Here is a 24,872-nt window from a genome sequence, read left to right as displayed (position 1 = left end):
TAACCAGTCAGGCATGCTGAATTCATTCATTCTGTGTGTGTGTGTTTGTTTGTTTTGTGTTGTGTTATCATTAGCATACCAGTGCATATGTTTTGTGTGTGAGAAAGTGAAAACCTGAGAGGTGGACTCCCTGTATATCGTTTTGAAGTGTTTGTGTAAGTACTGTCACTTTCTCGTATTTACAAACACACACACACAAACACAAACGCACACACACACACACACAGAGCAGGGGGAAATGGTGCCAGACCAGTGGGCATCGCCATGGCGACTCCACCTCTGCCAATCAACTGGCTTCTGCCAGAGGGAGTTTCCATGGCAACGGAGTGGGGGGATGGGGTGTGAGATGTAGGAGATGGATAACGCGCATGCTCACACACACAAACACACCTCCTTGGACTTGGCATCATTAGTGTGTTCCTCTCATGTGTGTGCAAATGTGCTCACATAAATCAGTGTTTTTGAGGGTTGTGAGATGTGACATTTGTGTGTGTGTGCGTGCGTGTGTGCGTGCGTGCATGTGTGCACTAGTACACACGCTTGCAAGAGAGAGATTGCATCACTACTGGTGGTGTAGAATAGTAGTACAGTGGTGTAAGACCTCTGGTCTTTAGGAAGCTCAGTAAGAGTAGAAGCAGATGCCCAACCCACACACACACACTTAAAGACATCCCCTGTGGACTTTGTTGTAAACACACACACTGATGCACATAATGCAGCCGGTGAGGTTTGAATGGGGGGCCAGTTGAAGGCAAAATAGTGATATTTGAATTCCAAGGCGAATGTGAGGCTATTTCTCAAGAATGACAAGGGGGGTGTATGAATGGGGTGTCTGGGAACCCACACACAAGATTAACCCAAGGTTGTGTTGTGTTGTGTTGTGTTGTGTTGTGTTGTGTTGTGTTGTGTTGTGTTGTGTTGTGTTGTGTTGTGTTGTGTTGTGTTGAATTGGATGGAAATGCTCTGCTCTGGATTAGTGCCATGAAATCATTCTGAAGCTGAGCAACACAAAGACATGCCCACAGTCATGCATGGAAAAAACTAGGACATGTTAATTGAGACAGACACTGGATGGAGGTGTGTGTGTGTGTGTGTGTGCGTGTGTGTTTACTGTATTGAATGGGGATGTTTTTATGAGTGTGATTGTGAATGCCATTCTCTGTGTGTGGGTTTGTTTTCTTGTGTGTGTGTGTATAATCTGTCTCGTTTTATGCAGACTTGTATACCAGACTCGAGTAATGTCCCTGGGGAGTAGCATTGCTTGTGTGTGTTGTGTTCATTTCTATGAATGGACACACAGGACCGTGTAGCCCAATGTGCATAACATCTGATGGGGAAGAAGCATGTCAACCCTGTCAACCGTGTAATATGTTACGGTTCATTCAGTTTTTCCTTAGTCCATAACACACACACACACACACACACACACACACACACACACACACACACACACAATTTTGCACATGCTGACACATACACATACACATTATTGCACATACACACACAGAAGGAAATCACTCCCATTTTACAGTGTCCAGACTGCTTGTTAGCCACTCACTCACGGTCACTTTGATGTCATGAGAGACTCTAGTTTTACTTGGACAGGCAAACCAGCTACAAATGTACAGTTAGACACAGTACCGGTATATTGATTTGTTTGAGGATTTATGCATTTCTATGAGCGTCTCGGGTAACAAAGTGAAGAAAACGTGCTTGAATATGTGAGACAGGCCAATAAATGTACCCAAGGGAATGATAAAGTCCACACTCTCACAAGTAGGAGCATATTATTCTATATATTATAGCGCATTCGTTGTCTCTGTACTTGTACTCTGCACAATTACAATAAAGTTCAATCTAATCTAATCTAATTACCGGTATGCCATCTCTAAGCCAGTGTAGATGTGGACACACTTGTTTTTAGCAGCTGTCTTTGTGTCTGTTTGAGAGGGATGAACAATCAGTTCCACCGCCACCACACCGGCTGAGCTGCATCACTGCATGCCTGGACTGTTTTAGATAATAACTGCAGTGCACAGTGCTTTTCATCATTTATTTATAGGTGTTAATTAAAAACTACACCCTTGGTGGCTCGAGGGGCTCATTCCAAAGGGATTGAGTTTAATACTGTACTCACAGAGATCAAAGGCCTGGTAAATAGTTAGCAGTATATTTTTACACACACACACACACACACACACACACAAACAACAACAACAACCACCACTCTCTCTGTCAGTACCTTGCGTAAAGGTCTTAATTGGTCTGTGATCTGCCTAGCAACACTTGAGTGTGTGTCTGTCTTGTAGCTCTAGTTCCTGCTCTGGTAACCTGTGATCAATCGCACACAAGTCTCTGGAGGAGCAGCGGGATCCGTCAGGGGCCGTGAGCTGCTCGCATGCCCAGCAACAGGCTCCGCTGATGGTGGGAGGGCAGAGGAGCTTTAGGGCTCTGAGATGGAGAGAGGGGGAATGGCATGTAAGATCGAGCGCAAGGGGAGAAATATGGTAATATCCTGCATTCATAGCATTGCCTCTCCCCATCCCCCCCACCCCCTTTACCCCAAATCACCCTCAGCAATGTACAGTAGAGGAACCCTCTTGCAAACCAACACACACACACACACACACACACACACCTCCAGCACTGCAATATTGCAAAATCTGGTCTCTGTGTTGCCTGAGACTCACTCTCATTCATGAACACGTAGTTTGTATGCATATCCCATCAATCATAATACACACACACACACACACACACACACACACACACACACACACACACACACACACACACACATGCATGCATTTCTTAGGCCTCTGTGCCATCTTTTACTGTCTGCCATTGTCTCTGAGTCCTTTGTCTTCAGTTCAAGTGTCCATGTGCATAATATCTTCAAACTTATAATTCAGAGAATCAAGTCTCGAACATTACCAGGATTGCAGGATCACTTGTTATTGCACTGTGTCGGTTTTTGACTAACAGGGTATAGTGTTAAATGGCGATGAATATTGACACCAAGGGGTGATATCAATTATTCCATTGTGTTGCTGGATGACATATACAACATACACACCACCCCATTTCTCTCCCATCAGCCTGTGATATATTATTGGTGCCTGCATTACATCACAAACATTTTATATCCACCTCTTACAAAAGCAGATTGCTGCAGTACACTAAAGTGGCCATTAGGTGGCGGTATCGAACTCTGGAGTGTCATTGGAGATTGGGTGTGAGGAGAGCCCAGCGCTGTGTGTGTGTGTGTGTGGAAAGCGAGCGAGCGAGGGTCCGTTATTGAGGACTGTGAATGACAGGCTGCCAGCGTCTGGCTGCGTTCCTGGGCTGCATTATTAAATCACTATAAATACGGCTCTAATTGGTGTTTATGAAAACCCCCGGAGGGAGGGATTTGGAGCGCTCTCCGCGCCGAGACCAGCAGCGCACCGAGGCACAGGACCACGCTGTGTGTGTGATTTGACTATAGAGAGGGCCGCTGATTACTACCAGGCATCATCAGAAAGCATCGCCCAGACACTCAGTTCGCTATGAGAAGGCTCTCGCTGGAATTCATGTGTGTGTGTACTGACTAAGCACCACTGCTCTACTGGTACCACTGGTTTGGGAAATAAAGCACACATAAGCATGCGCTGCCATCTCTCTCTCACTCACTCTCACTCTCATCGTCTCTCTTTCTCTCTATCTTAGCAACCACACACACACCGTCTGTCTGTCTGTCCATCTGTCCGCCTGTCTGTCTGTGTCTGTCTGTCTGTCTGTCTGTCTGTCTGTCTGTCTGTCTGTCTGTCTTCATGTATGTGACTGCTGTCACGGCATACCGCACAGACACAGTCTAAAGAGAGGAGGACTGTATGTGAAACCTGAGCACTGTGTCCTCGTGGTGCTGAGTGTCTCGGTGCCTGAGGGCTATGGGGGGCGAGAATAACCCCGAGCGGAGCGGAGCGGAGCGGAGTGAGAGAGGGGATCGGACGGACTGACCAGGAGGAGCAGACCATGACCGCATGCTTGAAAATGTGTACTTTTGCAATGCAGATGGGGCATGAGCAGAACACGTGTGTGTGTGTGTGTGTGTGTGTGTGTGTGTGTGTGTCACACCAGCTGATCCGCACATCTGAAATACCCTCACACACACACACACACACACACACACACACACACACACACACACACACACACACATCCTGTTTGTTGGTTGAGTTCATGTAAAGGAGGCTTTCCTCTTCACTTCCTTCTAAATGTCTCCTGCTCTCACAGATGCCCACTACCAGCCAATTATTCTCTCTCTCTCTCTCCTCTCTCTCTCTCTCTCTCTCTCTCTCTCTCTCTCTCTCTCTCTCTCTCTCTCTCTCTCTCTCTCTCTCTCTCTCTCTCTCTCTCTCCCTCTCTCCCACTCACTCACTCCCTGACTCACACACACACACACACTATAGAGGCTGATGTTCCAGTATTTGCTCATGCTCCTCACTAGAAAGCCATCATCCCTTGAAGCTTCGCTGTCCTGCCTAGTAACAAGTAGCCCCACCCCCTCCTTCTTACTGTGTTGTCAAGATTGGGTGTGTGTTTGTGTGTGTGAGCATATTTTCAGAGCATATACTCTGTGTGTGCAAGTTGGTATTTGTACCCGTTATTCTGTTTGAATGGACTTGTTAGTGTGTGTGTGTGTGTGTGTGTGTGTGTGTGCGTGCGCACCCAGGTGCTTTGTTCCTCCAGGGAGCTGCATCAGCTACAGCAGCTGTGTGTGTGTGTGTGTGTGTGTGTGTGTGTTAGCCTCAGCACCGTCAAGGCCTCCTCAAGGGACCATTTCCTCGGAGACTCCAACTCCTACTTGGATCAGTGTAGCCTCTCTTATGTCTCTCGGATCACACTCACACATACTTGTTAAGTATATGTGTACTTTAGTTTAGTTTAGTAAAGGCATGTGCTAGATCATCTAAAAGTCTAAATGTTGTTAGTGTAAGTGTTTAAATTTCATATGATCCCAGGATGGCAAAGAAGCTTGAAGCAAATACCCCTCCTCGTGTGTGTGTGTGTGTGTGTGTGTGTGTGTATATGTATATGTGTGTGTGTGTGCAGCTAATTATAGTGACCGTCAGGGGAGTGTATGTTATGTGTGTGTGTGTGCAGCTAATTATAGTGACCGTCAGGGGAGTGTATGTTTATCTGTGGCTACATCCAGGTGAACATGTGTTTACATATGGCATTGCGGCTTTATTTCTATCTTAGGGTGTGTATGTAATCGTATTTGTGAAGGTGGTCATTCTGTCTGCTCAGATGGACCTTATAGGATTATGTACTCTGAAAACAAATGTGTTGAAAATAACACAACTTGCAATGTTTTTTAACACATCTCTGTGTCCAGATAGGGAGAACAAAGTTTGTGTTGTTTTCAACACATTTGTTTAAGAGTGTGTGTGTGTCTTGGTTTGTCCATGGTCTCATCTCCAGATACTTTGGTTCCATGTCCTCCCCTCTTGTTGCATGACCGCAAGGCCTCTCTGGGTCGGATTGTCACCACAGGATGTCCCTTATAGAACACAGGGTTGCACAACCACACTTTTTTTTCCATATGTTGCATGTATGTGCTGAGTGAGTGCATTTGCTAACATGTGGGGGTGGGGTAGTTTTAGCTTCTTCTTCTTTTTTTTAAGCCACTTATGTGCCACTAACAACTCATTTCCATAGTAACACCTCTTCCTCTGTGAGCTGTATGATCTATGCTTTCGGGATGAACAAGGCTTCTGATAGAGAGATAGAGAGAGGAAGGAGGGAAAAAGAGAGAGGGAGGTGGATGGAGGAAGAGAGGCAGGAACACAGACAGAACAGGGACTATGTTGATGAAAAGCTGGCTTTGGTCCCTGGTCCTAACTTAAAGAAATGACCTGCCATACCCACTACCCCCCCCCCCCCCCCCCCCCCCCCCCCCCCCACACACACACACACACACACACACACACACCCTTCCTAGCCCCCACCATCACCCCCTCCTTCCTCCTCTCTATGTTCTATTGAGGGTGGCCAAGTGAGTTGGTGTGAAGGCCACCTAGTGAAGGAAGACTTACAGCTAGAGTGAAGCAGTGTCTCCCTTTCTTTCCGTGCCATTCATCATCCTCATCCTCATTCTCCTCTTCCTCCACATCAGTTGCCACCCCCATCTCCCTTGTTCCAGCTCTCTCATTCTTTCTCATTGACTGAAGCCCACCACTGTCATAAGGTCTTCCCTTGACCATACGCAGAGTTTTGAAAATACTCAGGTCCCAAACCCGCCATGGACATTGTTCGTTAGTGGATATTGAGTAGGGGGGGGTGGAGGGGGTTGGCTGTAGCCTCGGGGTTGCTTTTGTGAAGGCCATCAAGTGGTGATTTTATAACTATCATTGTCCAAGTACAGGAACATGAAAAGGAAACATGTTATGTTGTGATTGTTAGTAAACAGAATGCTATTGAGAGTAGGCCTAAGTAACGATCTGAGATGGCTGGATAATTTGGGAGTCAGCTAAAGTGCTTTGAATGGCAGGTATTGAGAAGAAGTTGTTTCTTTGCATTGAATTGAATTGAATTGGCTTCAGGCTGCAGTGGCTTTTTTTCATTATCTAAATGCTTTTGACTTTTAGTAGGCTTTTAAATTTTGCAACTTTTGAAAATCTGTGCTTTCAGTTGGTTTGGCTGGGTTTGTCCCAGTTAACAAGGTCAATCTGACCTATCCACAAATTTGAAAAATGTTAAACCAAATAATACAAAATAAGTCCTGCATTAGTTTAGTAACCCTCTGCTCATTAGCCGATTGTCTTTATGGAAAGACACTGGTGGTAAGATGAGAGTCCTTTTAACATTGTACAGGCTCTTCACTGTTCTGAAGTAGCGTTTTTTAAGCAACTACTTACCCAACATTTTTCTACACCATGGGGGAAAATAACACTGAGGTCTGGACCTCAATGGTGCGTACGGCAATGGCTCTTCCACATGCTGCATGCAACGAGAGAACTACATTAACAGATACCACTGCCACACACTGATGTTCTCCCTGCCTGTGTGTGTGTGTGTGTGTGTGTTCAGATGGAAGAGGGCAGCCGTAGTGTGCGTCTGGGGACGCTCATCGCTCTGATGGTGGAGGAAGGAGAGGACTGGAAGAAAGTGGAAATCCCACCCCCAGAACCTATAGCTGCTGCAGCTCTGCCCACACCCACTCCAGCCGCCGCCCCTCCGCCAGCGCAAGCTCCGCCTCCACCCCCTCGCCCAGCCACCACTGGACCGTGAGTACCCTACCCTACCCTGTCCTACACACACACACACACACACACACACACACACACACCTGCTAGCTTTAGCCTGGGACTCTCTGCTCACTGCTGAGTCAGGTAGGCCACAGGATCCTGAGCCCCCATCAACATCACACACACACACACACACACACACACACACACACACACACACACATAAATACATCAATAGAGACACACACACACCGGGAGAGACGTTCCCTTTGCCCATCCAAACAAAACAAGCACATTAGGTGCTGAGGTGCTCTGCCGAGTCTCCAGCCACAGCTCACAGCTCCACCACCCGATACCCTAAAGCACACACATGCAGACCCACTCACATGGTTCCTTATCACTGAAACTAGCTCAGGAAGGCACTGATGCAAAAAGTGTGTCAGTATGATCTGTGTTTTGAACAAGCAGGAAACCCTTCTCTCCAGTGTGGCGGTTCTTTTCTCTTAGGGTGGACTAATCTCTCCCTGAGACATTACCATTTGATTATTTGCATTTCCTTAGATCTTGAGGCATGTAAATAGCATTACGCAAAATAATTTCTCCGTTTAGCACTTCTGCCCACAGATTCGCTTTGTAGTGTGTACAGAAACAATGACGCACGGTTGCCATGACGCTGACAAATGTTTGTGTTTGTGTACACTTCTACTGTGTTGCTTTTGTTGCTTTTCAAATCCAAACCCACATCCTAAGCATGGTCCTGTTTGCACTGAAAAGCAGAAGTAATTAGAAAGGCACTCTGCGAGCACAGATGTCTACCAAGGCCAAATCACACAGCCTTAGCGAAACATTGTGGATCAGTCCTGTGATTCGGATCCAGTGATGAGCTTTTTCTTGACCCATGCTACACACCTTCACCAGGTTTCATGAACATTTGTATTGTTGTTTTTGTTGTCGTTGTTGTTTTTTTGTTTTTTTTTGTAGTCTTGCTGACAAACAGGTAGAATTTAAAGACAAACAAACAGCACCCGAAAGAATTGCCTCCCTAGTGGTGACTGTAATAATTAGCATTGTTTTGTACACATACGTGAAACGTTGGTCGGTGAGTTTGCAATGGCAGGCCCTCCTGTCCTCAGTAGCCCCCCGCTCTGTGCTGCAGCGCTGGTGACCTGAGGTGGCTCAGCGGCGACTCCATCGGCCTTATTGAGCTGTTGGCCGTAATGAAAGGCTTAAAGGTTACACTATTACCCCCACCGATCAAGTGCCAGAGCTCGTTTATGGGGACAAGCTTCAATGCTGAGATCATGACCTCCCAAGGCGTCTCTTAACATTCACTCACTGTCTGTGTGTGTTTGTTTGTATGTGTGTGTGTGTTTGCGTCTTGTGTGTGTGTGTGTGTGTGTGTGTGTGCGCATGTGTGTTTGCGTCTGTGTGTTTGTGTGTCTGTGTGTGTGTTTTCCTTAGGCTGCGATTGAGTCCTGCTGCGAGACACATCTTGGACACACACGGCCTTGACCCTAAACTGGCCACGCCCACTGGAATTCGAGGCCTCATTACTAAAGAGTGAGTATATTTTGTGTGTGTGTCTCATTGAATGAGAATTTTTTTATGTGCCAAGTTAATGCGGTGTGGAGTGTTCATAATATGAAGTGAAAAGACTCTTCAGAAGGACAGACATCTGTGCTGGTAGTTTATATTGGGAGCTAAAATTAGAAACGAGAAAGAGAATGCAGTCACGTACATGAAGACAGACAGACAGACGGTGTGTGTGTGTGTGTGTGTGTGTGTGTGTGTGTGTGTGTGTGTGAGAGAGAGAGAGAGAGAGAGAGAGAATATTAACCCTGTTAGCGCTGCGTGTTCACACCAGTAGGTGGTGGTGGGGAGCGGAGTGTAGTCCTTCACAGCTTTTCATTGGCCTGTGATGGCTGACAGGGCCCTGATGGAACGCTCTTGGTACCCCACAGCCTGCTGGGAAATCTCATTAGGGGGCTGCGTCGCCATGACTACCTTGTCTCCCAAGTCTGCTGTGTCCATAGAAACTAAAACCATGTGACTGTGTGTATATAGGACGGAACTGATAGTGTGATGATAAAAGGGTGATGTAACTGTTTGCATGTCAAAAAGATGAACATGTCAGTGTATGTCCTTAGTTCATTGTCTCTCTCTCTCTCTCTCTTTCTCTTTCTCTCATTCTGTGTGTGTGTGTGTGTTGTATGGGTGGTAGAGGGAAACAGTGGATGGACTAGTATGTCTGTGTGTGTGTTGAGGAACCAGAAGGAGGAGACAGGAGGAAAGCTTGTTTATGAAGCAGGGTGTCCTCTGTGTGCAGCTCTTTTCAGCCGCTGTTCTTCTTGAACGACGTGTGTGAGAGAGAGAGACGCAGCAACAAGAGCTGCAAATCTTTACTTCCTGTTGTGTTTGAAGTCATATCCTGAAGCTGTGTGCTGATGCATCTCCTCTCTGCTTGCTCTGTGTAGTATGTCTGAACGTATCTCAGCTCTGACTGGTGGGCAATAAGGCTGAGGTGTTGATTTTGTGTCCCCTTGGTGTATACCACTTGACTCGGCACACATGACCCAAGTATGAGATCATGGATGTTCCAGCACAATAAGGAGAAGTGTTGTAAAGAGATAAATGACTAATGGTTAACAATACACTACCAAATATCTCATTTTGTGTGTGTGTGTGTGTGTGTGTGTGTGTATCTGTTAATGTTAATGCCTAAAGAAGGGCATCAGTAGGGTAACAATTTGAATCTAATCAGAGTAATATGTTCATTAATTCATCACACCCAATTGCTAATCAGTTCCATGAAAATCATTTAGGCTCACCACCATATTAGCGTCTTTGAGAACCATTTAGACTATAAGCAGGGACACACGCACTGCAGTTAAATCCCATTACAGCCTACACCCCCAGGCTGGAGAGAAAAGAGATTATGTTGGGAAATTAGTGTATTAGTGTAAACTGGATCGGGCCTTTTTTTTTTTTCTTTTTTTTTTTTCTATTTTTCTTTTTTTTCAGCGTTGGTAATTTTCCATGAGGTCTATGAGTGGACGCTGGTGATGTCCTGAGAGAAAGAGCCATTTTCTTTGTGTGCTGACAGTCATAGGAGCTTGAGGTGACTGTTGTAGATGTGGGTTCATGCTGGTCACTGACGTAGCGCGGGAGAGCTAGCAGCTAGGGCAGCTAAGATGTGACTAGAAGGGCACTCTGTAAGTGTAGACCTGTCAAGGCCAAATCACCAAGTGTTGGCAAAAGTAAAAAATATGGTGTGGGTCCCATTTTTTGATGGGATTGAATCTTATGAAAATTGGCTTGGAAATGTTTGGTGTAATTGCTTTGACAAGCAAACAGACAGATGACCGCAAAAACATAACATCCTTGGCAGAGGTAATAATTCATTAGGAGCTTTGTTGTGCTTCTGTTGTGACATGTAAAAATGTGCATAAAACATTCACTGATCTTGCCACCACTGCAGTTTCCTCTTAGACTGTGGGATATGTGGGTTCATGCTGGTGACTTACTTGGCACAGGGATGTATTCCAACTCGGTGGTTTAGTGGCAAACCTGGGTAAGTTACCCCAGAGGAAGTTATAAACCTCCTAATCGAACAGCACTGTGGCTTCATTCATCTTATGCTATAATTCTGCTATTGGTCACCCATGTGCGATTAGCTGCATTAGTGCACCACAGTGGCTCCCATGTTGGCACCAGGTTGGATGTATTTCAACTTGGTGGTTTAGTGACACATCTGCCTGGGTCAGTTACCCCAGAGGAAATGATAAAACCTCCTAATAGAACAGCACTATGGCTTCATTCTCCTAATTAAACAAAGTCAATAAGCTCTCCTATTAGGTAACTTACCATATTCTGTGAGTTAACTTACCCAAGTTTGTCCCTAAACCACTTAATTAAAATGTTCTTCACTGAAAGTCATTTCTCTTAATGAGAGAGGATGGATTTCATTTACTCTGGGACGTTATGCAGATGACTGATGTGTGAAGGGACTTTGAGCAATTAATTTGTGTGTGGTGGTGGGTTGAAATGGGTGGGTGTAGGCAGAGATGTGATCAGATGCTCAGTAAATGTTCTACTTATAGCAAAGAGCTTTACAATGTCATGCCTCACATTCACCAATTCACACACCGATGGCGGAGGCTCCCATGCAAGGCGCCAATCTGCTCATCGGGAGCATTGGGGTTAAGTGCCTTGCTTAAGGGCACAACGGTGGAAGCCGGGAATTGAACCGACAACTTTCAGGCTACTGCACGCTAGCCCAGCTCCTTAACCACTACACTACCACCGCCCCAGTTACAGGGGGTCACACTTCTACAGGGTCAGGAGGAGTTGGGCTTGAACCGGCAACGTTCCAGTTGCTGGACGACTCCTCTACCTCCTGAGCCACCGCCGCCCCAGTAATAACACTTACATTTATCTGTGTGGCTGGTTCCTCAGGTAGTGGAAACCTGAGACACGCTTGCTTCTTGCTTTAGATGGGTCTAAATCCTTGACTATTAGTGATCTACACTAGAGCTACACAAGTGATTACATAAGCACAAATCAGGCGGAGCAACCAAAAAGGCATCCGAATGCAGCCATGGCAACAACCCTCCTTGTTGGTGCCCCCCCCCCCCCCCCCAAAAAAAAAAATCCCAATCCTCCCACACCTTTCTTATGCAGCCCTTGCCACTTAATCTACTAACCCCCCCCCCCCCCCCCATAAATGCACAAATAGGCTGACACCAGACATAATTTCACTGCATTTCTTACTTTCAGTAACTATATGCATGTGACTATAAACTTCCTTGTATCCTTGTACATCACTTATGACTTCTTACCACTTCCTATTGCCAGTGTGAATGCACTGAATTGGAAGGGCAGGGGCATAGACGACACTTCCTCTTTTCTGTTGAAATCATCTGAATTCTCTGAACTGGGGGAGTGGACCAGGGGTTCCGTCTCTGTGGAAATTGAGCTTGCCCAAATTAGTCTGGGTGGGGAATGAACACTGGCGGGCGTTCGAGAAGTGCCAACCCAAGAGAGGAGCAGGAGGGAACAGATTAGTTTTCTTTTTTCTTTTTTCTTTCTCTCTGTGTTGTTTGACCTTGACAAACACCAAACACCAGTGTGTCCAGTAACAATGACCGGAATGTGTCTGTACCCACCACCACCCCACCCCCCCATACACACACACATGCACATACACACACACTGTCTTGAGAGGTGTATTATGTGCCGATTAGCTTTGAATCAATCCACTATCCATCTAACTCTCACTCACACACACACACACACACACACATACATACACATACACATACACATACATATACACATACATACAGTTTTACACATTCATATATTTTGTCATCCCCTCATTGGTCCCTCATATTTAATGCCTATTATATTGACTTACAGGGTCATACACACACACACACACACACACACGCACACGCATATTGTGATTAGTGTTGTATTTCACTCAGGGTAACCCCACACACGTGTTTACTCTTGTAGGAACTATACGCCCATTTTCCAACTTAGTCAAATAGACAGACCACACGCATTACACCCACACACACACACTTTCTCCTTGTATCTCTCTCCATCACACAATGACACACACACACGCACAGGTCTCCACATGACTTTCTGGGCCGAAGGCTGTCTGTTTTCTGAAACTGACTGTAATGGGCAGCCGTGGCCCACTGGTTAGCACTCTGGACTTGTAACCGCAGGGTTGGCGGTTCGAGCCCCGACCAGTGGGCCGCGGCTGAAGTGCCCTTGAGCAAGGCACCTAACCCCTCACTGCTCCCCGAGCGCCGCCGTTAAAGCAGGCAGCTCACTGCGCCGGGATTAGTGTGTGCTTCACCTCACTGTGTGTACACTGTGTGCAGTGTGTTTCACTAATTCATTATTGGGTTAAATGCAGAGACCAAATTTATCAAAAGAGTATATATACTATACTATACTATACTATACTATACTATACTAATGTGTGGCTCTGAGACCTTCATCACAACTATCTTCCCATCGACTCTGAGAGTATGGAGGGAGGAAGAAAGAAAGAAAGGGAGAGAGAGAGAGAAGGATGGAGAGAGAGTCAGGCTGTGCAACACAGAGTGCTGGGGCTGAGGATTTGGCTGTCTGCGTTTTTTTTATTTTTTTATTTATTTATTTATTTATTTATTTACCGTAATGTGCATCTTCAGAGGCGCTGAGGTTCTGAGCAGTTACCTGGGACCAGACAACAGTACTGTCACACCTGGAACCTGTGCTGCTCCTCACGCACTCATATACATAATGCACACACACACACACCATCTACACACCCAAATACACACTTCACATAATCACACACACATACACACAACCATCACATTCTTTCTCACTTCTTCCACAAAGGGCTTTAAAAGTGTGTGTGTGTGTGTGTGTGTGTGTGTGTGTGTGTGTGTGTGTGTGTGTGTGTGTGTGTGTGTGTGTGGGCATGCTGAGTGCAGTCACGCCTGTGGAAGCACGGCCACATCAGACGGCGTACAAATCCGCTACTCCTGGGTGTGGTCTGGGGAGTGCTATGTTTTGGGACTCGCCTCATTACGAGTCATACCTCGTGACTCAGGAAATCTGTGAGAACCTTGCAGAGGTGCTCTCTGTGTGTGTGTGTGTGTGTGTGTGTGTGTGTGTGTGTGCGTGCGTGCGTGCGTGCGGGCGGGGCCTGTGCTGGTGATTTGATGATGGTGATGTTTATTTGATGACTAATGTATGGTGGCAGAGTTGAGATCTGCACCTTGACTCAGGCAACTTCAGGCCTGTCTCACTGCCGCCACCCACATGAGTAACAGCGCTGAAGGGGAGGCCAATTCATCCTCCTGCACACTTTCTGTGTGTGTGTGTGTGTGTGTGTGTGTGTCTGTGTGCATTTGTGATTGTGAGTGTCCTACATATGTGAGTGTGTCAGCATAGCTCTGTGTGTGTGTGTGTGTACAGTATGTCTGTGAGTGAGAGAGAGATAGATAGATAGATACATACATACATACATACATACATACATACATACATACATACATACATACATACATACATACTTACATACTTACTTACTTACTTACTTACTTACTTACTTACTTACTCTTACTTACTTACTTACTTACTTACTTACTTACTTACTTACTCTTACTTACTTACTTACTTACTTACTTACTTACTTACTTACTTACTCTTACTTACTTACTTACTTACTTACTTACTTACTTACTTACTTACTCTTACTTACTTACTTACTTACTTACTTACTTACTTACTTACTTACTTACTTTCTTTCTTTATTGATCCCGAGGGGAAATTCAGGGGGGTCTCAGTAGCATACAGACATCACACACAACATGCACTTACAGCACAAATGGTAAATATAAGTATAAACATATAACCAAACTCTACTGTACAATAGAGACAGTAGGAGATAAGAAAAACTAACAAAACTAAATACACTATATAAATAAATGTAAAAAATCCAGTGTGCTTGAGGGTGACCAAGCATGAGACGCTTGTAGTGACAGGGCCTGTAGTTCTGTGTGCATGGTGAGGTGCTTAAGAGAGTGAGTGTCATGGTGAAGGTGCAAAAAGTAGTCCAACAGTGCAATAATAAGGTCTAGAGACCAGCATAAATAATATGGACAAATCGGAGAGTAAAATATAATGTAGACAAGGTAATATAAAAAACTATGTCAGTGCAAGAACAGGTTGAGGTAATAGGGTTACAGCCATTCAGTTTTGTAGCAGAAGCCATTGATCATGTGTGCTAATATAGCATGAAAAACAGTGTAGCAGGAAAACAGTAGTAAAAACATTAGGCTGTGGACATTAGTAAAACAGTAGTAAAGCAATAGTGGGCAGTCAGTACTCAAACATGGAGAGGGTGGAGAGGCAGACAGACTAAGCAGAGAAGTCTATCTCTCCTCTTCCCTTTAGTGAAGCATTGAACAGTTCAATGGCCCTGGGGACAAATGACTTCCTCAGCCTTTCAGTTGTGCATTGGCAGTGAGCGAAGTCTCCAGCTGATCAAGCTCTTTTGCTTTTTAATAGTGCTGTAGAGTGGATGGCATTCATTGTCCAAGATGTTGATCAGTTTGTTCAGGGTCCTTTTGTCAGATATTGAAGTGATGCACTCCAGTTCAGCTCCCACTACAGAGCCAGCCTTCCTTACCAGCCTGTCAAGTCGCCCAGCATCCTTCTTCTTTGTGCTTCCTCCCCAGCATACCACTGCATAGAAGAGGACGCTGGCCACAACAGACTGGTAGAACATCCTGAGGAGCTTGCTGCACACATTGAAGGACCGCAGCCTCCTCAGGAAGTACAGCCTGCTCTGCCCTTTCTTGTAGAGTGCGTCAGTGTTGGCTGACCAGTCCAGTTTATTGTCCATGTGGAGACCCAGATACTTGTAGGCGCTTACCACCTCCACATTGTCCCCATCAATGGAGACTGGTAGCAGAGCGGGCTTAGACCTGCGGAAATCCACCACCATCTCCTTGGTCTTTGAAGTGTTGAGTTGAAGGTGATTGAGTTTGCACCATTGCACAAAGTTCTCCACCAGGCTCCTGTACTCCTCCTCTTGCTCGTCCCTGATACACCCCACAATTGCAGTATCGTCGGAGAACTTCTGCATGTGGCATGACTCTGTGTTGTAGCAGAAGTCAGATGTGTACAGGGTGAACAGGACTGGAGAGAGCACAGTTCCCTGTGGCACTCCGGTGCTGCTGATCACAGTGTCAGAGAGACAGTTCTTCAGTCTGACGAACTGTGGTCGCTCGGTCAGGTAGTCTGTAATCCAGGTTACCAGGTGAGCGTCCACACCCATCTGCAAGAACTTGTCTCTCAGTCTGAGGGGTTGGATGGTGTTAAAAGCACTTGAGAAATCAAAGAACATGATTCTCACAGCACTTTTCCCCTTGTCTAGGTGAGAATGTGTCCTGTGTAGAATATAAGGGATGGCATCGTCCACGCCCACTTTCTCCTGGTATGCAAACTGTAACGGGTCTAGTGCATGGCGTACCTGGGGTCTGAGCATACCTAAGACCAGTCGCTCCAGTGTCTTCATCACATGTGATGTTAGGGCGACAGGCCTGAAGTCATTAAGCTCACTGGGGTGTGGCTTCTTAGGGACGGGGGTGAGACATGATGTCTTCTTCCACAGTATTGGAACTTGTCCGAGACGTAGACTCCAGTTGAAGATGTGCTTCAGTGGCTCCCCCAGTTCAGCAGCACAGGCCTTGAGTAGCCTTGGACACAGTCTGTCAGGCCCGGCTGCCTTCCGAGGATGAAGTTTTTTTTAAAAGATAACTTACTTCGGAAGCTGTAATGATGGGGGGATGAGGGGAGTGGAGGGGGAGGAGGAGGAGGGGTGCTTCTGAGAGGGTTGTCGTGTGGCTAGAGACTGATGGCCGTTGGCTGAGGCCATTGTTGCCGCACTCCTCGTGGTCACCATGTGTGGGAGAGGTGCGATAGCCTGATCTGCAGTGATGGTGGAGGGGGGGAGGGGAGGGGGAGTGCATCTGGGGTCTGTGTGTCAGATGGCTGTTGACTGAAGTCGTTGTCACCTCATTGTTCGTGGTCGCCATGTGGGGGAGGGGTGCAATATCCAGTGATGGTGGGGGTGAGTGTTGCACTGGTAATGAGGTGGGATGGGGGCTGGGGTATGACCACCTCCTTGATGTCCCTGTCAAGGTTGCCAGAGTCTTGGACAGCTCAACAGGCACAGGCAAGGAGGCATCAGGCGGGGGCAGGGCGTGGGGTGATGGGGGCTCAGATCGTTGGATGTCCCCGGGATGCAGAGCTGGAGAGACTGGGAGACTGGGAGGTGGGGGTAGGGCGGGCACGCAAACAAGAGCAGTACCTGGAGCTGGTGCAGGGCAACTGAACCTGTTGTAAAAGTGGTTCAGCTGGTTCGCCCTGTCCAGGTCTCCCTCCACAGAGCTGCTTCTCTTCTTAAGGCCAGTGATGGATTTCATACAGTCCCACACCTCCTTCATGTTGCAACTTCTGTTCCATCTTCCTTCTGTAGTCCTCCTTAGCCTCTTTCAGCTTATTCTTGAGTTCCCCCCTGTACTCGCCTCAGCTCGGCCATGTCCCCCTCTTTTAAACGCCATCTTTTTCCTAATGAGTGTGTGATTGTGTTAGTATGAGTATGCGTGTGTCTGACTGGTGTTCTGAATGGTGTGTCCGCCTACTCACAGTGAATGGACCTTCTTCCACTCTGTGTAATGCTTACCCCTCTCCTCTCCCTCCGCTAAGGCTGACCGTGTGTGAAGAGTACATTTACATTTCTTCATGTAGCAGACGCTTTTTTTATCCAAATCAACGGACATTTAGTCAGTTACATTACAAGGGCTAGTGTCCTCGGAGCAACTTGGGTTTAAGTGTCATGCTCAAGGGCACAAGGGTGGGAACCGGGAATTGAACCCCCAACTTTTCAGGCTACTACATGCTAGCCCAGCTCCTTAACCACTACACTACCACCGCTCCGTAACAGTAGTGAGTGCAGGAGAGAGAGGCAGGGAGCAGTCTTTCAGGATCCCTTCATAACCACGTGTTTTCCACACTGTCTGGACGCTCGCTCACTCACTCCCTGACTTCCACCCGGGATGTTTCCCTGCTGTTCTGGACAGTGCTGAGGCTTAGGAGGATGTCGGCCGGCCAAGATGAGAAAGCGCCTCGGCTAAACAAACCTCAACCCCTACATCCGCACAGTTCCATCTGCTTGTGTAAATGTTTACGGTAGTGAACTTAAGAGTCATTCCCTGGAACCCGGGCCATATTTACTCCCCCTGGGGTTTTCATGCCCCCCCCCTTAGCTTGAGATGGTTGTTGATGACGAGTGGGGTGGATTAGGGGATGGATGGGGGAGGGGGGGGTGTAACTTGAATAAGGTATGAAAGTTTTAGTGTGTGTGTGTGTGTGTGTGTGTGTGTGTGTGTGTGTGTGTGTGTGTGTGTGTGTGTGTTGGGGTGGTTGGAGTTGTCAGCTGAAGGAATGTTTTTCCCTCTAGCGAGCGAGCTCCATATCAATAGTTCCAGTCACATCCAGCGCTGCACGCAGGCCCCGTGTGTTTGCACAGGGATGAAACAGAACATCATGTGTGCTTGCTCTGGGCTCAGCTTTAACACACGACACGCTCCCGGCTTCCTGCCGCAGCACTGTATGCCTTACAGGTGTGTGTGTGTGTTTGGTTCAGTATGGGGCCAGTGAAGGGAACTGATTTCTTGTTTTTTCTTCCAAATCTGATTCCAGGTTGTAATTTAAGCACCTGGACTGCTGTATCTTCTTTTATTTTTATGAGCTTGTAAGACAAGGATATAAAGTGACTGTTTACACAAGGAGCCTTAACAAGGTGTGAGTTTATTTTGAGTCACGTGTGTGTGTCTGTGTGTTCCATCAATGAGCTAGGAAGCTATTTAAGTAGATGCTAGTTTTGGTTCACATTCTGGTGTGTGTAAGAGGAGATAAAAAGACTCTGTGTCTATGGAGCACATTCATTTATTGACCATCTGTGTTTATGGCTCATTTTTGCTGCAGAGATTGTGATCTTATGCAGCGTTTATCATTGTAGCCACATGACTGGCTTGACCATGCATTATTTTTTTGCTATCTGGATCCTGCGTCGTCCAGTATACCTTACTCAACACAACAGTGGGTGTTTTTTGGCCCTTTTGCGTCGTCCAGTATACCTTACTCAACACAACAGTGGGTGTTTTTGGCCCTTTTGCGTCGTCCAGTATACCTTACTCAACACAACAGTGGGTGTTTTTTGGCCCTTTTGCGTCGTCCAGTATACCTTACTCAACACAACAGTGGGTGTTTTTTGGCCCTTTTGCGTCGTCCAGAGATTGTGGTATGGTGTTAACATCCGTATTCTTTGACTTGATTTACAGAGACGCCCTGAATCTGCTGAAGAAGGTGGGCACCACGGGCAAACCCGCCCCGGCCGTATCTGCCCCTGCCCCGGCCCCCACACCTGCCCCAGCCCGGGCAGCAGCAGCCCCTGCACCCCCGCCGCCCTCCGGACGGCCGTTGTACCCCCCCATCTCTGTCCCCGGAAAACCAGGGGCCCCTGTAAGTATGGCACACACACACACACACACACAAAGGCATACACCTATTTCTGGGTGCTTTCACACACACACATGTCCACATTACTGGACACACACACACACACATTTATTCAGAAAAAATAAGGTGCATCAGACAGATAAATGGTGGAATGGGTCTTCCACTCTTCTGATGTTCAGGGAACAGGACTCAGCTGGGAGCTGTGGCTGTAGATACTGCTGTATTTCAGGGCCCCATCAGTCTGAGGGAATAGCCATGTAATTACCCGTGCACCACATAATCTTCCTCTGCCAGTGAGCTGTGGAATATCATGGAAGTGAAGCACTGACCATAACACGGGAATCCTGCAATGGTTCGAGCTAGGATTTTCTTGTTGACGCAACCATGTGCCACTCATGAATGTACACAAACCACGTAGTTGTCCCGGAATGGGGCGCACACTTTCCTAAAACACATCAGGAAGAGCTACCATTGCGGTAAGAACTGACCTGTTCTAAATGTTCTTAAAGGGACACCAGGCAACGTTTTCGTGTTAATTAATCATCTTCGTAAGTCGATATATGGTTAAATGACTCATTACAGGGCGAATGAAGGCTCTCTCGCCCGCCCCTACTGCCTGTAGGAAGAATATCCCACTTGCAAGTTCGGTGTATCCTACCCGCCGACCGAAGCAGGATCAGTTTACAGCACAGAGGCAGGCTAACAAAACGCTAGAGATTGTTGCAAACGTGTGTATAATGGCAGAGCCGGCGAAGAAGCAGCGAAAACCCTTGACAGAAGACGCAAAGAAAAGGAAAAGAGCGAGGGGGAGTTTCGTAGAGAAAAAACATCAGGCTTGCCTGGTGTCCCTTTAACGAACGTCATTACATTATATAAAACAGATGTCATCTTTCCACATCCTTCTTGAGTCAGACAGCTTTGTAGTTGCCATCAGAATATTTATATACTGTATATTTACAACAATATAGAGTATTGGCGCCGACCCATTGGGCACAGCCTTGCCCATGGGTCCACGCCAAGCCTTTGATGAAGTCATGATGCTACTGTGTGTTTTGTTGGACCTGACGGTTTTCCAAGTGATCTGCAACCATAGCTGTAGAATAATATTGATTTAAATGGAAGAGATAGCGGGATATGTGCTAGTGTCTTGCACAATGCTTTTCTTTTGTGAGATGTCACTGTTCCCACAGATAAACCCTTAGGGGATGGATGTTCCTGGTTTAGCTTAGCTTAGCTACAGGAGCACTGAACAGATCATCTGTACTGGGTGAGAGAGCAGCAGTGGAAAGAAAAGAAAACATGGTCCTTTGGGTGCTTGTAGTTGTGTGTGTGTGTGTGGGGGGGGCTACACAACTACACAACTAACTGGACCCAAGGGCCCAGACTAGAAGATAAATCTCACTCATTTTAATGCTAATACACAACAAATTGACAACATATTACCAGGTCCCAGGGTGCAGGGCCCAGAACTGCGTACACACACACACACACACACACACACACACACACGCACCATACACACAAACATACACACACGCACCATACACACACACACACACACACACACACACACACACGCACCATACACAAACACATATACACAGACAATAGTGACTGTGTGTTGTGTGTGTGTGTGTGTGCCTTTTTTTTTCTTCTTTTAGAATGCGTTTTCTATTGTAAGTATTTTTTCACGGCAAGTCTGAAAAGCATTTTTCCAAGTCACGTCTGTTTTGCTGTTTTTCCTCTGTGTCATTGTTTGAGTTCGGTAGCCTATTGGTTACATCTTCACAGCCCATTTTCCTCTAGGAAACCAGAGGAGTCACTGTTTGTGCTGATATATGAGCTAATATTCCCCTGTCACTTGTACAGTCAATACATCGATAAGACCTTTTTCTACTTCCTCGTCAATACCCCTAAATCGACCCAAGATCTCTCTAGGGAACCCATCATCCACTACTAAATTGGCTCTGATTGATTGATGTGGAGGAGTAAAGGGTCCAAAAAGGTGTGTCTGTGTCTGTGTGTGTGTGTGTATGAATAGAGCAGTAAACATTGTGTAAATCGCTGTGTAATGTGGACCAATGCCAGTGAAAATGGAGATGGCCTTCATCTAGATTCCTATGATTGTGTTTTGAGTTAAGCAAAAACAAAAATGTGTGTGCTTGGAGAAAAGGATGTATGATATTTGAAATGGAGAAGATCTCTTCATAGAATCCTGTGATGGTGTGTGATAAGAAGTGTGTGATTGTGAGCAGTATCTACTGTATGATGTTAGCGAGTGGAGAAGTGACGATGTGTGTGTGTGTTTTTTGCCTGTCTTACAGGGCACGTTTTCCGAGGTGCCAGCAACGAACATACGCCGTGTGATTGCCCAGCGCCTCACAGAGTCCAAAACCACCATCCCTCACGCATACGCCACTGTGGACTGCGACATGGGGGCTGTGCTCAAGCTGCGCAAGGAGCTGGCCAAAGGTGAACCCACACACACACACACACACACACACACACACACACGCACACACACACACACACGCACACACACACACACACAGGCAGACGCACGCAAAAACCCGCACACTCTCTCTCTCTCTCTCTCTCTCTCTCTCTATCTATCTATCTCTCTATCTCTCTATCTATCTATCTATCTGTCTGTCTGTCTCTATCAGTCTGTCTCTGTCTCACCACCCCACACACACACCAGTTTTCACCATACAAACCCAGTGTACCGTACCGGACGATTTGGAAAGGAATAGAAATATGAAAAAAAAATGTCCATAAAAGCAGTCCAAATCCAGATCTGATAATACGGAAATCTCCTCCACTGTCCCCCACAGGTTAGGACTGGTTTCACCAGCTGGGCTTGCTTGGCCCATCGTAAGGTGTTATGACAGTCTGCATCCATAGTGATTTCACATTCTAGTTAGCATTAGCAGTTACAGTCATGACACCTCTCAAAATATTTATAGCAAGTACAATTATGAGAACAGTCCCAACGTTTACACATTTTTTACATGATTGCATTCTATCGTTGGATGATGGTCATAACAAGATGATATATGGCTTCCATTACAACATGTTAATTCTTGATGAATGAGGAAGGGTCTAAGGAAGGCATAACCTGCTCAAGTGGTGTGTGTATCCCTGAAAGCATCATTGAGCAATTACCATTGTTGAAAGGATTTTTTAACACTTCCTTAAAAGCTAACCATGGTGGTTGCTCAATGTGCTTTCGGGAAAATACAGTCCTTAGTCAGTGGAGCCAAACTGTTCTCATCACGTCTGATTTGGCACTTCTTCTGCCTCAGCCTCAGCCTCTGATGATGACCGGACATTGACCTGATATTTAAGCAACATGACACGAGCGGGAGTGAGGTTGGGAAAGAATATCGCCACGGCAATTACGGGCATGGCGATATCCGTTACAAGCCCCACTCCCATTCGTGTCGTGCATTGCCAAGCGAGAGAGACGTACGTTGCTTGAAAGTTAACTCTTAAATAATCCAAGATGGTGGAGCTAAATCATGGACGGCAGTATTTTCATTTATTTGGGGCAGCCGTGGCCTACTGGTTAGCGTTTCAAAATTTCCCTCACGGGATCAAAAGAGTATATATACTTATACTTATACATATACTTACTTATACTTATTTCTGTATTCACAAATACGTTCAGGGTTTGTGCCCGTATATTTTGTAAAAGTTAGCAAGAAATAAACACTATTAAATAAAAAAAACTCAGGTTTTGTAACCAAAAAGTATGTCTGAGCTCTTATACAATCTGTCACTTGTGTACTCATATTAGGTATTTTAAGTGCAGAAGTATGTGAATTGCAACACAGCCTGTGTTAGCAAGCAATTACCTGCTAAGCACAGCCTTGTTTATCAGCTCATAACACCCGCTCAGTGGCAAGTTGCTGGAGTTGTCACAGTCTTTTTGTAGAGTGAAGTCGTATGCATACAGTAACTTGTATGGCCTACCCACTACTGCTCATATGAAATTTAACATTCACCTACTCTTTATTTACTCCATTTTTTCACTCAAATGTGACGTTTTGAAATCACTGCTCTATCTCTCTCTCTTTGCATGAATGGATTGTTGTTGGATAATTCAATGCAATATGCGGAGTGATTTACTAGCGGTAAAAAAGTCTGAGTGGGGATGTCCTGAGACATCGCCCCTCTTGATGACTCTAACTGTTGATAAGCCGTCTCTTATAACTAATGACTGATATGCTGTCTAAGTAATGAGTTATATCTTGGAAATGTATTTATTTGTATAGCACACTACCACGTAAGTTATAACTGAGAATGACCGGATAAGGTTGCTCTCATAACATGTTTAAAGACATGATATGCAGGGCTCAACGTAACTGTTAAAAGTGGTTGCCAGCAATGAGGTTTTGGTTGCCAAACCCAACCAAATCTGGTTGCCACTTCTAACAATTTGGTAGCCAAGGGCAACCAGGCAACCATCAATGTTGAGCCCTGATTAGTTGTATGACAAGTTATGATAGACATAAGTCATATTACAGAGGGTATTAAAGGGGAACTTGGCAACTATTTCAACGTAATAAACCCGTTTAGAAATCATTTGGATGGTTAAATGACCTGTTCCGGTGAAAACGGTGACTTTCTCCGCTGCGCCTAGCGTCCCCAGGCGGAAAACCAACCTTGCAACATTGCGACTACCGTCCCGGAAAGAGAAGTGAGAAACAAGAAACTTTTTTTAAATCGTGTTTCTTACCTTGTAACATCCACATTGTCTGCGAAACTTATGCTAACCGTTTTGCTAGCTTGTAAACAAATCCATGTGCTTTATCAATACCTTTTTCCACAGTTTGAAATAGCATAATGCACAATTTCTCCAGCAGAGGCGGAAATCCTGCCAAGTTTCCCTTTAAGCACAGTATTACCTGCTCTGCTCAGTCAGCAAAAATGACCTGTTCTTTCCCTTTTTTCTCCATCCTTCGTACTGCCCCCTGCGCTGCCCTGCCTCAGTGCCTCCGTGCCTGTGTGTGTGTGCGGGTGAGGCTCCTCCTGGACCCCTGCCTTCCATGGCCGCGGGCTGCATGACTCATTAACATGGCTAGAACATGATGTACACATGTGTCGCCATCGTCATGCATGAGTAAAACGCACCTGCCTGCCGCTCACGTGACCTTTGCAGGGGTTACTGCCGTTCACATATATCTATCCCCCGCACACGCACACACACACACACACACACACACACACACACACACACACACACACACTGGAATTTGCCCTGGCAACAGGCTTGCTGCAAAATGTCCCTGTGACATTTGAGATGTGTTAGGATTTGGCTCATGTGTTTGTGTCAAACAGACATTTGCAATCTACCAGGCGTTTTTTGTTTTGTTTTGTTTTGTATTTTTCACATGCAGCACATAATGGCTGAAGAGCCTGACTGATGGCAGAGATGGCGGCCATGACGGTGACATTGGGGTCTTTGTATTTCATGCACAGACTTGTCCATGGCATCATTATCTTGGTCTGGCTCACCCGAATGAAATAATCAAA

General features: G+C 46.1%; 1 protein-coding gene across 1 annotated transcript in view; it reads left to right on the top strand.

Moving 5' to 3' along the window:
* The window catches only part of pdhx (pyruvate dehydrogenase complex component X), a 51,997-nt gene that overhangs the window by 18,006 nt on the left and 9,119 nt on the right, over positions 1-24,872 (top strand). The window contains exons 4-7 of the mRNA XM_042110581.1: positions 7,075-7,271; positions 8,694-8,792; positions 19,157-19,337; positions 21,659-21,806. Of these exons, the coding sequence (XP_041966515.1) occupies positions 7,075-7,271; positions 8,694-8,792; positions 19,157-19,337; positions 21,659-21,806 (625 nt within the window). The remainder of the gene's footprint in view (positions 1-7,074; positions 7,272-8,693; positions 8,793-19,156; positions 19,338-21,658; positions 21,807-24,872) is intronic.

Source organism: Alosa sapidissima, chromosome 11, assembly GCF_018492685.1.
Source record: "Alosa sapidissima isolate fAloSap1 chromosome 11, fAloSap1.pri, whole genome shotgun sequence".
Taxonomy (NCBI): domain Eukaryota; kingdom Metazoa; phylum Chordata; class Actinopteri; order Clupeiformes; family Clupeidae; genus Alosa; species Alosa sapidissima.
This window is presented reverse-complemented; position numbering and strand designations above follow the sequence as displayed.